Genomic DNA, 16753 nt, shown 5'->3' with positions numbered 1-16753 from the left:
GGGAAATGCAGTGCCTGTGTTCAGCAGGGCAAGGAATAGCTCAGCTGAGAAAGGCTTTGACTTTTATTGCATATTGAATTTTATTTCAGCCATTGCTCAGGATGGCTGTAGTGGGGAAACTCCAGCACCTCTTCAGGAATGGTTTGCTGTATTTCCATGAAGCTGGCCTAGAGGAGAGCAGGATATTAAGGCTAAAACACACTTGCCATAGTGCTGGACTCATCACTGTTTGGGGAAGTGGTTGTGCTTTAAGCCTGCTTGTTTTGCTGGGGTAATAACCTTTCCACTGCCACGTTAGGAGATGGCAAAGCTGGAATCCATTCAGCCTGCCTGTGAGCAGGGGCTGTGTGCTCACAGGGGCCTCGAGGCTGCTCCCCACAGCAGAACTTTCACTCCAGAGTTGCCTTATTGTGTCTGTAGACAGAAAAGGGCTGTTGGGGAATGGCAGAGGGTGGATGTGCTGCTGGGATTGTCACTCACTGATCATTTGGAAGATGTCTGGATGGGGTTGGGGGAGGCTGAAGGTGCTGCCCTGACCATTTCCTTCTCCTCCCCTCGTGCTGGACTCGTCACAGTTTGGGGATCTGGTTGTGTTTTGCTGGGCTAATAGCTTTTCCACTGCCACATTTGGAGGTTGATGGTGGCTTTCTGCAATCCATTCAGTCTCTGCAGCAGTGGGAGCAGGGGCTGTGTGCTCACAAGGGCCTTGCAGCTACTCCCCACACCACAATTTTCCCTCCAAAGGTGCCTTGTTGTGCCTGTATACAGAAAGGGGCTGCTGAGGATGGATGTGCTGCTGGGATCATCACTCACTGGTCATTTGGAAGTGCTGGAAGATGCCTGGATGGGGTTGGGGGAGGCTGAAGGTGCTGCCCTGACCATTTCCTTCCCCTCTCCCCGGTGCCAGGTTGCGATCCCCATCGAGGACGTGAACCGCAGCCACCTGAGGTTCACCTTCCGCCACAGATCCTCCCAGGACTGTGAGTAACTCAGCCTCTCCTTGATGCCTCAGGTTTAGCTTTTCTATTTTTCACATTCTGTGCTGCTTTAGTGTGAGGGTCTGAGCTTCATCTCAGGGGATGCTGAGCTCTCTGCACAGAGCAGGGAGACAAAACAATTCCTGCTCCAGCTGGGCACCAAGGACAAATGATCCAAATCTCAGCCCAGGAGCACAAACAGCGTGGGCTGGAGAGAGAAAAACAAGCAGGATGGGAGTGCCTGGGCTAAAGCTGGAATGGGACAATGAACTGCAAGGTGCAAATGGAGCAGAGCTGATCCCAGTGAGAGCCCCCGGGAGCGCTCGTGCATTTTGGGACCATTTTGGTTCATCTTGGGTGCAGCCCTGGCTGGGCTCTGGTGCTGCCCAAGGTGGATCCATGAGGAGATCCTTTGAATAAATCCCTGCTTTATTCTGTAACTCTGTCCAGCCTCTGCTCTAGGGCAGCCTTCACAAGGTATCATCCTTGGGAATTCCTGGAGCAGGGATGTCATTCCTACATTCCCAGTCCAGAACTGGTCATTGCCATTGCTTTTAGTGCAGGATGAAATTTGTGATGCTTTGTCATATCTCAGCTCCCTTTTCCCATTACATCTTCCTCACTATTACCTATCCTGATTGAGTTTTTCCTTCCCTGCCCAGTTTTCTTCCCCCAAAGGGAATAAATGGAATTTTTTACTAGGTTACTAATGGAGTAAAGCTTTTCATTAATAACTCAGAGGATTGTTGTATTCTGTATCTTAGAGGTAGGGAGTAATAAAGATCTTCAAAAAATGGGAATGTGAAAGTTTAGAGTTGGCTTAGCATCAGTAATTGAAGACTTTGGGATTAAGAAAATTAATGAAATAATCTAGACAATGATACTTTTTAAAGAAAACAATGTTCCAAAAGTCTGTGCCATTATTATCAGAATTACGATTGTGTACTACAAATTATTAGAGTCAGAAATGTTACTAGAGTGACTCAAATATTTAGGTTGGCCACAGCCTAAATATTTAAAAGAGGTCACTCCTAAATATTAGCAAGGGCCCCTTTCAGGGCTTTCTCCCAGGCTCCTTGGGCTGTCCCAAGGTGATGACACTTTCCTTCTGGCTTTTCTTCTCAGCTTCCTTTGTGATCTCTCCTTCATCTGTTGCTTGCTTCTTTTAAACTTTTGCCAACAGATCTGACCAAGAACAAGCTGAATGCATTTTTTAGTTCCTGTTGGCTGCAGAATGGGTCAGCTTTCATAAAAAAACTGAGGCACTTCATCTGCATTTATGGGTCCAGTTTTTGTTTTGCTTCTAATGTTCCCCCTCTAAATGTCTGTCCTCAGGGCTCTGTGCTCTGATGAGATCCTCAGTGCTGGTGTTTAATCTTTATTCCAGCTCCCAAACACTGCCATTCTTCTAAAAACCTGGGCTTTCTCAATGCATCACTTTTCTGTTTTGTTTTTGAAATTTGCCTTTATAAAGCTTTCCAAAAAGACCAGACAGAATATGGAAATAAGAAGCATCTGGTTATTGTTGATGTGTTCGTTTGGCTTTTTTTTTTTTTTTTGGTTCTGTCTTGCTTTTAGGAGACTTCCCCATTTTTTGTACACTTAATTTACATGAGCATTTTTGCTGTGATAGGTTGTCCGTGGTTGTGAGATTTAGGTGTCCTGACTGTAGAAATAATTGTGGTGGTTGATTTTTTTTTTTTTATTTTTTTTTTTTTTGGTAACAGCCAAAGATAAATCTGAGAAAATATTTGCTCTGGCATTTGTGAAGCTCATGAGATACGATGGGACAACTCTGAGGGATGGAGAGCATGACCTTATCGTTTACAAGGTAGAATTTTGACTTCCCAGCAGGGAAGCTTCACTGACTGACTTCTGGAGAATTCTGTTCTGGAATTACACTGGAAAATGTGTTTTTAACTCTGCTGTTACTAAGCAGCAAGTCCTGAACAGTTTGTTTATATGAGAGATTGAGTGTTAAACCTTTAATATGTTGTAATTTCAACAGGGTTTGAGTTTTTTGTGGGTTGGGAAAAGTGAATTCATTGGCCTTTTAAATAATCCCATTTTGGCTCTAATGTAGCCAGATTAGTGCTAAATTAGTGTTGTTAAAGATGCATTTGATAGCTCCAAGCCTAAGGAAATCCAGTATAAAGGTTAAAATTTTGTTATTGCTGAGGTTTTGACTGGATATTTTCTCCTGCTGTGTTTCAAACATCCCTGTAGGCAGAGGCCAAGAAGCTGGAGGATGCCTCGACCTATCTCAGTCTGCCATCCACAAAAATTGAGCTGGAGGAGAAGGGACACTCAGCAACAGGCAAGAGCATGCAGAACCTTGGGAGCTGCACCATCAGCAAAGACTCCTTCCAGATTTCCACCCTGGTCTGCTCTACAAAACTTACCCAGAACGGTGAGTCCCCAGAGCTGCTGGAGCTCCTGCTCCTCACAGCAGCCTTGGGATCTGTGGGCTGACTTTGCTGCCTTCTCCATCCCCATTCCATGTTTGCTGGGTTAGGTTGTGTGGGTGAGTGTGTGAACCATCCAGAGCCCACCCCAGGTCCAGGTGGGCTTCCTAGACCAGTTCCTTCTTCCCAGTTTTGCTCCAGAGCAGTTGATGTCTCTGAAAAAACAGAAGAATCCCAAGTGAAGCGGAAGCAGGGATATTGTTTCCCATATAGTTGAGGCTCTTGCCCTGAAATGCACTGAAACAGACATTTCCCTTTTCCTTGAAAAATAGCACTGAGGGAGAGGATGAGTTTGCTCTCAGGAGTAGGTAATATCAGGGCTGTGCTCCCAGACATGCTGGTGTGTTACTGCAAGGTGCAGTATCCATGTCTCAGGGCTGAGGGCAGCTCTGAGGTTCTCTCCTGTGTGCAGAGGGGGTGTTAGGGGAGGCTGGGTTACCTGCAGGTCACCCTCCTGTTCCCACACCTTCCCAGGAGTGGCCTTGGCTCCATGTGTTCCTCTTCAGCCTTGCATTCCGCGCATTTGTCCTGTTTGTCAGCTGGCTGGGTGCATCCCAAGGCTGTGGGAAGCTGGTGGCAGCCACCAAAGCAAATATTTCCCCTTTGCAGCCTGTGCCCTCTGTGTAATTCCGGGCTCGGTTGCCATGGAGCGATCCCTGGCTGCACCAGCAGTGATGGGGAGTGTGGGAGGGTCATTCCACGGGGAGTGAGTCATGGCAGGGAGCTGCTGTGACTCAGGATGGGCTGTGGGGATCAGGGTGACACTGCCACGTGCTGAGTCCCCTCTGTCCGGGGGGATGTCCCTGCTCCGTGTGACTCCAGCCCGGCTGTTCTCCAGTGGCATCTCCCAGCTCATCCCGGCTGTTTCGCATGCACAGCACATCGGATCCACTGCAGTCTGGCAGCCTTGGAGCCTGGCAGGGCGTTCAGCAAAAAAAAAAAAACTGGGATGTGCTCGTAGGATTTCCCAGCAGAATGGGCTCACAGCTCAGCAGCATGGTGGGGCTGGGATTGAGAGAGCAGGATCCAACATCTGGAATTAAACTGCTTTTTTTGTTGGAAAATCAGTGCTGTTTTTCCCTTCAGCCTTCCCTCGTGCTCGTTAGTAGTTAAAAGTATTTCCCAGTGATCAATATATTGATGTGGCTTTCACAGAACTGCTATTAAAATTAAGCCTGAGCATTGTTTGGTGCTTAATTTGCATATTGTTTGCTTTGAAGGCCTGATCTTTATTTAATGCTGCTGTTAATTATGTTGTCTGGGAAATTTTTCCTCGGAGTTGCCAAAGTCTTTTCTCTCTCTTCAAAGAACTGTGACATTATTAAGCAAGATCACCATGTCTCGTTGAGCAGAAGAGAAACAAAACCAAAAAAATCATCATTAAATTCCTCCCTCAAGTATCAGTTTTCATCTAAAAGTTGCCAGTGATTTTCAGATGGTGATTTCTGAAGCTGATTTTAAGTTTTGTAAAATGGTTGGTTAATATTCTTCCTTTAACTTCTTTAAAAACAAGTAAATAAAAATCAGTTTTTATCCTCACTTACAAAAATGTTGAGCCAAAGCAGATTTTTCTCCTTTTGGTTACCTATAATAGTTCTTTCTTTACCCTCCATAACTATCTTAGAACTGGCCTTAAGACTTATCTTTAGTAATTCTGAAAGTATGTGAATAAGTCATCTGGCTTTCTCTGCGTGGTGTTTGATGGTGCAGAGGCTTTTTTGTGTCTGAGCTCTTTGAACACTCCCTTGACTTCAGTTCTGTGTGAACTGTGAGTTTTTTATGTTCCTTTTCCATCAGTAATCGATGTCCTTAGCATGGAAAAGTCTTCAAAATAACAAACTTGGCCACTGCTGAGACTTTGAGAGAGAGTGATGGTGTGAGGTGTCTACTCACTTTAACACTTGACCAATTTTTAGTGATTTGAGCAGAATTTATTGAAGCAGGACATTCCCTGGCCTCTTCCTGGATTTTGCAGTTAGTTTTGAGGAAGAGTGGTGACACAAGACAAAGAGGAGGAGGAGAAACCCTCAGTGCCTGTGGAAATAAATGCTCCTGGTGCCTCTTCCCAGACTTCCAGGATGTCCTTGTATTATCAGGGTGATGGGAACAGAACTGAACTTGCATTAATGGCTTGCTGGGAAAATGTTCAGTTATCAGTAGGCAGAGCTGGCTGTGCTGTCCCCGTGGATTTGCTGTTGGAAGCATCCAGGGCACCTCGAAAGCTTATTCCAAGAATTTCTGTTTTCTCTTCTGCCTGAAGGACTCAAATCTCTGGATATAAGAGTTCACTGGAGTCAGGACTTGGAGGAACCAGGGAGACCAGGATTTTTGGAGAACACTTGGGAGAAATTTGACTTAGCAGAGTTGATAATTAAAAAAAAAAACAACCGAACACACACATAGGACAAGTCAAAGTGCTATGGTGGCATAAAAAGTGAAGATGTAAGCACAGTTAAAATAAAAATCACACAGAGTGGAAAATCAAACGGTAAGAAGGCAGAGAATTTCAAAGAACAGATGGGAATTTAATTAGAGGGGAAATATCAAACTGAATTCAGTGGCTGGGCTTTGGGAAAGGTTTGGGTGTTTCTGTAGAGAAGCTTTTGCACAGATCCAGGTTAAGGAATGCAGATAGGCAGGAACTTGGGGTGTTCCCTTCTACTTGTTAAATACCCTGTAAAAGAACAACCTTCATGTGCAGTCCCTAGAACAATAAATCACATTAAAAAGCCAAGTTGCTGCTGGGGACTTTGCAGTCTGGATGTTTGTTTAATGGGAATTCACAGATCCCAGACTGGTTTGGGTTGGAAGTGACCTTAATGATCATCCAGGGACACCTTCCACTGTTGCACATTGCTCCAACCTGGCCTTGGACACTTCCAGGGATCCAGGGGCAGCCACAGCTTCTCTGGGGCAACCTCATTCTGTCTTCCTCTTGATGTTTTCTAACCTCAAATTTCACTTGACCTAGGCTTACTCCATCATTCCTGTTTCCTGTAGGCTAAAATATTGTTTAAATCCTTTTTCTGCATTATTTTACACACAGCCCTGTGAAAAGAGTGGGATTAGCTGCCTGACTGCTGCTTTGCTGGGGTTAATTAATGCTTGCATTACCAGCGAGTGCCCATTTTTCCATACCCTGTAAGTTATTTTTCCCTTTCAGCTGGCCTGCACTGACATTTTGTGCTCACAAATGTATATTCATTTAGCATTTGCTCTGCCATCACGCTGCCAGTCCACGTGGGTTTGTTTTCTTGGGGCAATCCATGATGCTGTTCAGAGCTTGTCTGTGGGCTGGCTTTTGTTCACATAATTTCTTCTGTCAAGCTGATGCCTTGTTAGAAGTCAGACTGCAGCCAAATTCAGGGGTGGAAAGCTGATATAAATATATCCATGAAACACTTTGGATAACTCATGGAGGCATATTTGCTTTGCTTCCAGAAGCAAATAATTTTTTTTTTTTTTTTTTTGTTAAAACTGAATTTCTAAGACTTTGGGTTCAGGCTACAGACTTCTTGTAGGATGTATTAAAAGGGAATGGAGGACTTGGATGCAACTCTTCCAAAGCTTTAATGCAGTAAAACTCTCTTGATTTCTCCTCACAAAGAGATGATGAGAAGGCTTGGTTTGAGTGCTGCTCAGAGGGGACTCTTTCCAAGGAGTACTGTAGTGCTTTCCACTAGAAGTAATTTCATTTATTACTTAAAATGAAAGGTTTCTGAGAGAAGCATAGCAGCTGCTTTGAGTCTCTGCAGATGATTGCCAGAATCAGCTCTGCAGAGTCATGCCTTGGTAAACGTTGTGTTGGTTGCTTTGAAAGCCTGAATAGCAAAGAGGTGAGGGGGTATTTGTTGGCAGAAAGTGCCTGTTTGGAGTGATTTTGGGCACAATTCACACAGTATGAATTCTCTGGGGAGGTGGGCCAGGGGCTAAACTGAAGGTGGTGAGTCTTTAAATTAGCCATAAAATCAATGAAGTTGAAGAAGACCTTTATGATCATTGTGTTCAGTTTGTTACTGAAGCCTTCTCCTGAGCAGGAGTTGCTGGGAGTTCTGTTTTGTGCTGAAAGCTGGCTTTTCATGGGGAAGAACTTTCCCCTGAGGCTGCTTTGGCAAAGGCAGGAGCAGTGTGGGGTTTGGGGTCTGTGGGCAGTGCTGGGTTCCAGGGCTGGGGTTGGTATTCCCCAGGGAGCTGCTGCTCTGCAGGGGAACCCCACTGAGAGCCCCTCCCCAGGAGTTTTCCCTAAAGGAAGCTTTGCAATCACAAATGAGAGAGCTGGCCTCCTGTATTCCCTTATATTCAGCAGGAAATGCTGAAGTGACAGCATCTTCAGGCTGCAGGATTTGGGGATGGGGCCACTGGCATGATCTGGGCTGTGCCTCGGGGTCCATCCCTTGGGAGCAGCCAGGCAGTGTGAGCTCTGGCCAGCTCACATTCATCACCCAGCTTCCCCCCACTCTGTTTGCAACTCTTTGTGCTTCATTGTGCTTTATTTTCTTTTCAGTTTATGCAGTGAGAGCAGAGAAGCTGGAACCATAAATGCTGGGAGAGTCACTGTCCTGTAGACACGAGTGTGTTGGTGGCTGACTAATTTCATTTTGGCTTTTTTTTTTTTTTTTTTTTTTCTGAATACACAACTGTTGTGCACAGCAAATCAAAAACCCAGGGACCAGGCTTCCTTGGCCTAGATTTTCCTGCTGATATTTCAAAAGCTGGCTGCTTTTCTGAAAGCCTTTCAGAGTTCTGTCAGGGCACAAGGGTTGTCCCAGCTTTCTGCAGCATCAGAGGGTACCAGAAATACATTGTTGTCCAGGGAAAAAGGCTGAAGTAAGGAAATAAATCTTTGTCCTTCGTATGGTGATGGAGAGTGAGGAAAGAGCCTGCAGGAGATAATTGTTGGGGTTTTTTTTTATTTCTAGTTGATCTCTTGGGACTGCTGAAGTGGAGATCCAACACGAGCCTGTTGCACCAGAACTTGAAGCAGCTGATGAAAGTTGATGGTGGAGAAGTGGTCAAGGTAATGAGTTAATGTCTGTAAGAATCCCAGATTCTGAGGTGTCTTTTTTTGGCTCCCCACACTTTCCCTCCCCCTCAACCTCACTGCACTCATTTGCATAATAAATTGCAACCTGGAACCTCAAACTTCAGGGTGCTGATGCTCCTCTCCCTGCCCTCCAAGGAACATTTCAGATGTTTGAGAGCTGATAAAACAGACATCAAATGCACATTTCTGAAAACCAGGTTGTTTTTTTTCCTAGCACTTTGGTGAATTTTTATGTACAGACACATGAAGAAAAGGTGTGTTTCTTTGCAAGATTAGACCATCTTGGAAGTCTTACATGGTGACGTTAAATGTATTTTTGATCTATGGATGTGGAATGCAATCCTAGGGTGTGCTGCTGTTGTTTTCTTTTAAAAAATACTTCTGAAAACATTTAGCTGAGCCAAGTTATTTACATTTGCCAAGGCCACTGAGTGATTGCAGGGAGCTACATAAAGACAGATTTAGCTGTGCAAAAAAAGGAGGCTGGGACTTTATGGAAGGTGTTGTAATAAATCAAATCTAAAAGAGTGTCAAAAGATGTGCTTGGGGACAGGTGACCCTGGAGAGTTCTTTCCTCACTTCAGGGGATTTTTAGTTGTTTAACAGAAGCATAATGAAGCCTCAGCTTGAAGCAGCTTAAAGGACCTGGGAATGCTGATTTTGTCCTCCTTGGAGGGTGGGGAAAGTGGGGTCCTACAGATCTGTGTTTTAGGAAGGTTCTGCTGCTGTGGTTTTGTCCTGGGTCGTTTGAGAGCAGAATCTTGCCCGTGGTACTGGTACTGCCATGGCTCTGCCACTTGGAGCTCTCCCTCCTCTCCAGATGTGACATCCCAGAGTTTGTGGCACCCTCCTGCTGGGTGGGGATCAGGGCTTTCCTCAGGATGCCCCACAAATGGGGTTGGAGTAAAAGTTTTGGAGTGAGTTCTCCAGCTGGCACACGCTCAGGACCCAGTGAGATTCCCTCTCCTGCTCCCAGGGATCTGAGCACAGCTGGAGCCAGGCAGAGGGCAGAAGATGGAGTGTTTAATATTGCTCCCACCACCATTTTTATCCTTTTTTAGAGGGCCAGTGCTTACATTCTCCATCTGTTGCAGCAGTGTTCCATCTTTGTGGGGGCTGCTCCATTGCAGGATCTGGTTTGTAATTGTTCCTTTCTGTTCCTCCAGCTTTCTTTGCCCTTCGTGTTTTTAGCTACAATACCCAGTGCAGCCTTTAGATATCTTTAGAAAAAGTATTGATGTGATAAAACACATTTCTATTTTCTGTTAAGCCATTGCCCATTTTAAAAACTCCCAGTAAAAGGTCTGGGTCTACTGGTGTTCATTTATTTGAGTGGAGATGAGCTCAGATCCCCATTCTGTGCCTGTTCTCAGAGTGTGTGGAAGCTGTAAATGTTATCTCCCTTCCCCAGAGGCTCTGGCTCCATTTGTGCAGAGTCTGTGCAGTATGAGAATGTAAACTAATAGTGTAGGAATTATTCATGCCACCTGAGAAATGTCCTGCCCCTTCACACAGCAGCAGCATGTCTGCTGTGCTCTTCCTGCTGCTACACCAAGTCCTGGTGAGCAGATTTCAGACTTGAACTCTGCTCATGAAAGTCAGGCTGAGGTGCCTGAATGTGAAATCAAGGCTTGATCAGCCTCTCAACCATCCTTTGGCTTCCAGGGGGCTCAGTGTGTGGGACCCAAGAGTGCGACTTCTCTTCAGACCAAGAAACTTCTCCTGTCAGGGCTCAAATCTGTGCTTTGCACTTCTCTCCCTGCCAGCTGGCAGCAGCCACAGAATCATTTAGAATTACAGAACCATTTAGGTTGGAAAAGACCTCTGAGATCACAGAGTTCAACCTCTAGAACATCAAGTCCAGCCTTTAATGTGCTTTATTTGCACATCTTCTTTAAGGGGATGAGTAAGGCTGTGAGAAGGTGATGTTTTCCTTTTGCCCCTGTGGTGAAATTAAGAGCTGGCTCTTCCCCAGGGCTGGGCTAAGATCAGCTGCAAGAATTTGGGCTTTTGTGTTTTTTACATCCTCAGCAGCTGTGACTCTGTGTTCAGTTGGTTTAAGGAGTTTGACATTCAGCTGTGAATGGGGGTTAACTCCTGACATTTGACTGTAGGTCGAGGAGGTCAGGTGGATCAGGCTTGATCCAGGAGGCTCCCTGAACAGCTGAACATTTCTAAAGGAGGAAGGTGGGGGTCAGGATAGTTTTCCATCCCTCTCACAGGATGTGGAATGCCTCTTGTAGCTGGAACTCCAGGATCAATTCCCTTCTGCTTTTTGAGATATTCCCTCTGTCTTATCTATAAGGCAAAAAAAATTTTTTTTTTTTTTTTTTTGCATTTTACTTCCCTGTGAGGGTGGGCAGACCCTGGCACAGGATGCCCAGAGCAGCTGTGGCTGCCCCTGCATCCCTGGCAGTGCCCAAGGCCAGGCTGGACAGGGCCAGGAGCAGCCTGGGTCAGTGGAAGGTGTCCCAGGGAGTGACACTGGATGGGATTTAAGGTCCTTTCCAACCCAAACCATCCTGGGATGATTTGAGACAGATGTGCTGGAACCATCCACATTTAACCCCTTCTTTCTCAACCCAAACTGAGCTGTGATGCAGCCTGGCTGTGCCTGGAGGAGCCCCTGTGTGTCTGTGCCAGCTGGAGGAAGGAGCTGCTCAGACACAATCCCATCCCAGCAGAAGTGATGAGTATCTCTGGCACTGCATGGATTCTTGGCTGGCTCTGGGAAGAACTCCTGGAATTGGGGACCTTTTGTCCTCGTGCTGTACTGGGAAGCCCGTGGCACTAATCTGCTTTTCCTCTCGTGTTGCACAGATGGGGGTGCCCAGCCAGGGGGGAGTGGAGCCCTTGCTGTGTAGGTTTGGGGCAGCAGTGGGGGGCTCTGTTCCCGTGCCTGCATGTGTGATCCCACCTGGGGCTGTGGGTCTGTGCTGCAGCCCTGAGCAGGGATGTTCTGAGTGCCTCCCGTGGCTCAGCTCCCACTTCCCTTGGCATGAGACTCAGTTGCTTGTGTGGTTTGTGCTCTGAAACACCCAAAATTTCAGCCATGCATGGTGACCGTGTGGTGAATCTGCAGTTTGGAAATTCTTGTTGTTGGAGCATTGTCACAGGTTAAAGTCCTTGTCCAAGTGTGATTTCTGACTTCATTTTTTCTGTTGGAGTGGTAACCTGTGTATAGATAATCAACTTCACTAAAAATTATCTGCTGAAAAGAAAAGTGTTGGATTTTCCATTTTTTTTTTGGCTAACTTTTAAAAAATGCCTTTACTTTAGTAAAAATACCTGTAGAAACCTGTGTGGAACCTCAATTTAATTTGCCTTTGAAAACATGATGAGAGCTGTGTTGTTTCTTTGTAGTTTCTTCAAGACACACTGGATGCCCTTTTTAACATCATGATGGAGAACTCAGAGAGTGAGACCTTTGACACTTTGGTGTTTGATGCTTTGGTGAGTTTGCAGTGTGGAGGGTCTGAAATGTACCTAATAATGGGGAATTAATGATAGAATGAAGTTTATTAATGGAAAAGATCTGAGCTGAGAGTTATTATTTAATTTAAAAGCTATATTTAAAGGCTCACATCCAGAGGGAGTTGGATTATATCATGTCATCCTCCCAGGAAATCAGGAAGCACTGAAATCCAGTCACTTTAATGGATTACCAGCAGAATTTAGGACAGGAGCAGAACAGAAATCTTAATGTCAGTAATGTTTCTTCTCTGAGAAGAAAGGGGAATGGACAAAAATTACAGATTTTTTTGAGACTAACACACTAATTATGCTGGTTTTTTTAGGTATTTATCATTGGGCTGATTGCTGACAGAAAATTCCAACATTTCAACCCTGTCTTGGAGACCTACATCAAAAAGCATTTCAGTGCTACCTTGGCCTACACGTAAGTTGGAAAATTTATTTTTCCTCATGTGACTCTGACAATTTTTCCAGGTAATGTTACTTAATTACTTGTTTATGCAGCTTAATTAGGAATGTGCCCATGAGCTTGGGAGGGTCTTGAAGATGACTGGGGTTAGTCTTTGTTTCTTTCTTGAAATAAATTGGTAGAACTTTGTGTTGTGCAAGGAGAAGTTTTGATAGTGCTGTAATGAAGAAGGGGGATGATTTGACGATTTCAGGAGTTGTTTTGTAAGGAAAACAAAAGCAAATCTCACTCCTATTGGAAGGAAATCACGTCCATTTAAGATGCTTCAAATACTGGGTTTTTTTTGTTTTTTTTTTTGCATTAAGTGACACTGTACCCTGATTATCCATATTACAGTCAATGTGGGGAAGAAGCAGTGAAAGACAAAAAAAAAAGGCCCATTATTTTTGTTGTCTTAAGTAGTTTGTGACAGTTGCAATCTTTGCTGCTGTGCTAGACTGGAGGAAGAATATCCAATGAAAATCTTTGCAGTGCTGGGGGGAAGGCAAACCCAAACCAGGAAACCTGGGGTGCCCTTTGCTGGTGCAGAGTCTCTGCGCAGGGACCTGAAAATGTTGGAAAATATTGATTTAAAATCATGAAGAATCATGCAATCATAGACTGTCCTGAGCTGGGGGGGGACCCACAGGGATCACTGAGTCCAGCTCCTGGCCCTGCACAGACACCCCAAAATCCCACTCTGTGCATCCCTGGCAGTGCTGTCCAAACTCCTGGAGCTCTGAAACCTCGTGCCCATTCCCTGGGGAGCCTGGGCAGTGCCCAGCACCCTCTGGGGGAACAACCTTTCCCTGATCCTTCTTTAATTCCCAAAGAAGATTGGAGCCTGCAGTCTCAAGGCTGATATTTTGATCACTGAGTTGCTGCTGCTGTTGCAGCTCCCGGGTGGAGCATTCTGCATCACCTGGGCTTCTAAGGAAGAGCTGAGGGTGCTCCTGTCGTGGCATGGAGAGCATCCTTCCCTCCCTCGAGGGCAGAGACAGGGAAGAGCTGAATTCTGGCTTGAGGTGTCCCCATGGATGTGACAGATCCCTGCCCTCTCCCTGCCTTTGATTCGTGGAACATCCAGCGTGGAAAAGAGCTCTGAGATCATCCAGCCCAACCTTCAGCCCTGAAGTAAAGAGAGGTGGCCTTGGCAATAGTGAAGTGCTTACTTGGAATTCTCAGGCAGTTGGCTCCTGCTCCAACAAATCCCCAGGCAGCAGGATGTCTGTGAGCTCGGTGGTGTTTTCTGTTAGCGAGGAATAATGTGGAGCTTGTTTACTTGGAGTGGGGATGTTGGATCATGCACTGGAGCTGGGATGATTTAAAATGGAATTGCTCGTGGTTGCATTAAAGCCCTGATTTATATTCATTGGAAGGGAGGGAGCTGAAATGGGATTATTTTGAAAATTGTTTCACTTTCGAGTTTGATAGGCTTTAAAATGGGGAAGAAGAGAATTTCCAGCTGCTGGTGTGTACTTTGAGGAAGAAATTTTATAAATTTCAGCCCAAAATCCATGGCAAAGCTTTCTAAAGGGGAAGCCTTGCTGAATGAAGGAAGTCATAGTTTGTGTTAATTCTAACACCATGCTTATATTTAATGTAATAATTTTTACTTATAATTATTTATTATAATTATAAATACTTATAATTTTTATGATTTATAATTTATATTTATTATTATTATTATTAGTGGGTACATTTTTCTCAGAGCCTAAATCTGAGTATCCATCTGAACATCCAGCAGAAAATCAGCCTTACTGAGATTTGTTGTATTATTTGTGTGTTAAATGAGGTTATGGTACGTGGTTTTTCTTTGTTTTTTTTTGCTAAAGAATAAATTCCAGCTACTTATCAGCAAAACAAAACCATAATGAGTTTATTAGTTGAATAATTAACTTTGTAGCTCTGTGGGCACATAATTTTTTCTTTAAACCTTTCGAAATGGAAATTCTGTGAGAATAGTTGTAACTTGTGTGGGTTTTTTTTTTTTTTTTTTTTGTATTTAAACAGAAAACTGACCAAGGTTTTAAAAACATACGTGGACAATGCTGAGAAGTGTGGGATCACTGATCAACTCTTCAAAGCCATGAAAGCCCTGGAATACATCTTCAAGTTCATCGTCCGGTCCAGGATATTGTTCAACCAGTGAGTACAGGCAGTGCTTCAACCCCCCATTGCCAATAATGCCCCAAAACTGCCAGCATTTTACAGTCCAGCAGGTCAAATTGCTTAGTATTGCACTATTTCAGAAATACCTGAAGTTATTTCAGGGGGAAGGGTTTTCCCTCTTCAGCAGAGATCTGTATTTTCAGTAGCAGTGAATTGGTAAAATCAGGGTAGTTTAGGTCTCTGAACAAGTAAAGCTTGGCAGTGTTTGGGGAAACTTCTGTTGCTGTATTGTGTTTTATACACAAGATGTTACAGAAGTTGTAAACCAAGCTGATGGGATCTTCACTTAGATTGAGTCCTTTTACTGCTTGTTAGCAGTGGGAACAACCTCATTGCAAGGGATTTATGTAGAGCTCTTCAGTTACCATCTCCACCACCCTTTTCTTTAATTTAAGGCTTGGAATTTATTTCTGTAGGAGCCTTGCTGCAAGATTCATAAAATACTGGATGTCACTGAGGCTGCAGCAGGGCCTACAAATCACTTGAAAACAGAAAAAATAAAATTCTCTCTGGCTGCAGATTGGATTTACAGACAATCTGACCCTCCAGGACTGGCTGTGGGATTTCCTTGTGGGAAGCACAAATTCACAGCCCTTCAGTGTGAGACCCAACCCTCCATGCCAAGGGATTAATCAGCAAAATTACTGACTGCTAAAGGAGCCTGTGATTGTTTTCTTCTGCAGGACTAAAGCCCTGCCTGGGGGGGGTGATTTGGAGTGATTAAAATGCAGGATTGCTGCTGCCTCACTGAGGAATCACAAGCAGCCAGCTGAAGCTTTTACTCCAAAATATGGCATATTTTTAACTTCAGGAAGGGGTGGTGGGCTCCATGGATGGATGGAGCCTTTTAGCAGTTGAGTTCTGGATAAATCCATGGAAGTTCATCCACTTAAAGCATGGTAGCACATCTGTTTGCTCACTACAGCAAAGGTTGATAAAGGCAAAATATTACAAGTGGCCTTTAGAAACATCTCTGATTTCTTCAGTAATGATCCCAGTGCTCGTGGTGTATTCACTACAGTCTTAAAATCCTCCAGGCAGTGCTGGAAGGACCAGCCTGGTGTAAACCTTGACTTCTTACAGCTGCAGAGATTTTGTGCTTTATCAGGTATATTAAATAAATAGATGTTATTAACTGACAGTAGGAACACATTTGTAACTTATTTTTGTTATAACTTCCTTTTTGAAAGGCAGAGCTTTTTGTCTGAAGCACTTTGATTTATTGGGCTGTCAAGTTCAGTTACTCTTTCTGTTGGTATAAGTTTCACCTCTCTAATCTGTTCAGAGGGACACTGAAATACATTATGGAAAGGAGGACTTAACAAGTTTTTTATGCTGCATAACCCCCAGTTATAGAATAGAAGTGCTAAAAGGGGAATAGAAGTGAGCACAGCAAAATAACACAACTAAAGTGGTTTGGTTTTTTTTTTTTTTTTTCCTGTAGTATTTATTTCCTCTGTGTCCAGGTTAAAATAAACTTTTTCATATCTGAGGCTTCCAAAGGTTTATGAGCACAACATTAAAAATGATACACATTAACTTCAGTGTAAAGCAGCAGGAACATCCTGAGCTCCATGTTTATCCCAAGAAAAGCCCATTTCCAGTGATCCATCATGATGTAGCTTTAGATGGGGTATTGAGAAAGAATTCCTGGCTGGGAGGGTGTAAGGCCCTGGCACAGGGTGCCCAGAGCAGCTGTGGCTGTCCCTGAATCCCTGGAAGTGTCCAAGGCCAGGCTGGAGCAGCCTGGGACAGTGGGAGTTGTCCCTGCCCATGGCAGGAGTGGGACTTGATGGGATTTAAAATCCTTTCCCACCCAAACCATTCCATGATTCTGTGATCTTGGAACAGGAAGAAATTGTACAAGGATTGCATCTGGCAAATTTCTGGATGAAATTCCCTTTCTGAGCTGCAGACTACATTCAAGACCTTCCTACTGGGTTTAATTCCAGGAGGAAATGGAGGAAAGTAAAAGGGAGTTGAACTCATGCTGGGAGCTGCTCCAGAGGGTGTCTGGGGGGATCAGAGCCAGGGGGGCCAGGGAGGGCTTTGGAAGCCCAGCTGTTGTTGTTGGTGAGGCTCTTGATCCATCAGAGCTGACTGGGTAGAGATGGGGTTTAACTGGAGGAAGGAGTCATGGACTGGTTTGGGTGGGAAGGGACCTTAAACTCAT

General features: G+C 44.6%; 1 protein-coding gene and 1 long non-coding RNA gene across 7 annotated transcripts in view; one reads left to right on the top strand and one right to left on the bottom strand.

The window, feature by feature from the left end:
- DOCK1 (dedicator of cytokinesis 1) overlaps window positions 1-16753 on the top strand; it is a 272498-nt gene that overhangs the window by 46580 nt on the left and 209165 nt on the right. For all 4 annotated transcript variants that reach the window (XM_053983755.1, XM_053983754.1, XM_053983756.1 and 1 more), the window contains exons 16-22: window positions 908-980; window positions 2705-2808; window positions 3204-3387; window positions 8362-8459; window positions 11850-11939; window positions 12284-12384; window positions 14422-14556. In XM_053983755.1, the coding sequence (XP_053839730.1) occupies window positions 908-980; window positions 2705-2808; window positions 3204-3387; window positions 8362-8459; window positions 11850-11939; window positions 12284-12384; window positions 14422-14556 (785 nt within the window). The remainder of the gene's footprint in view (window positions 1-907; window positions 981-2704; window positions 2809-3203; window positions 3388-8361; window positions 8460-11849; window positions 11940-12283; window positions 12385-14421; window positions 14557-16753) is intronic.
- Window positions 104-4043, bottom strand: LOC128810692 (uncharacterized). Of its 3 annotated transcripts, none has more exons than XR_008438114.1 (3): window positions 3882-4043; window positions 3380-3597; window positions 104-167 (listed from the first exon to the last, which is right to left on the bottom strand). It is a non-coding gene; the product is annotated as an uncharacterized LOC128810692 (long non-coding RNA). The 3 variants fall into 3 exon arrangements; XR_008438113.1 differs by lacking the exon at window positions 104-167 and adding an exon at window positions 191-414; XR_008438115.1 differs by lacking the exon at window positions 104-167 and adding an exon at window positions 687-758.

This window comes from Vidua macroura, chromosome 8 (assembly GCF_024509145.1).
Source record: "Vidua macroura isolate BioBank_ID:100142 chromosome 8, ASM2450914v1, whole genome shotgun sequence".
Taxonomy (NCBI): Eukaryota; Metazoa; Chordata; class Aves; order Passeriformes; family Viduidae; genus Vidua; species Vidua macroura.
The sequence above is the reverse complement of the archived record's forward strand: the minus strand, read 5'-3'. Positions and strand labels throughout refer to the sequence as shown.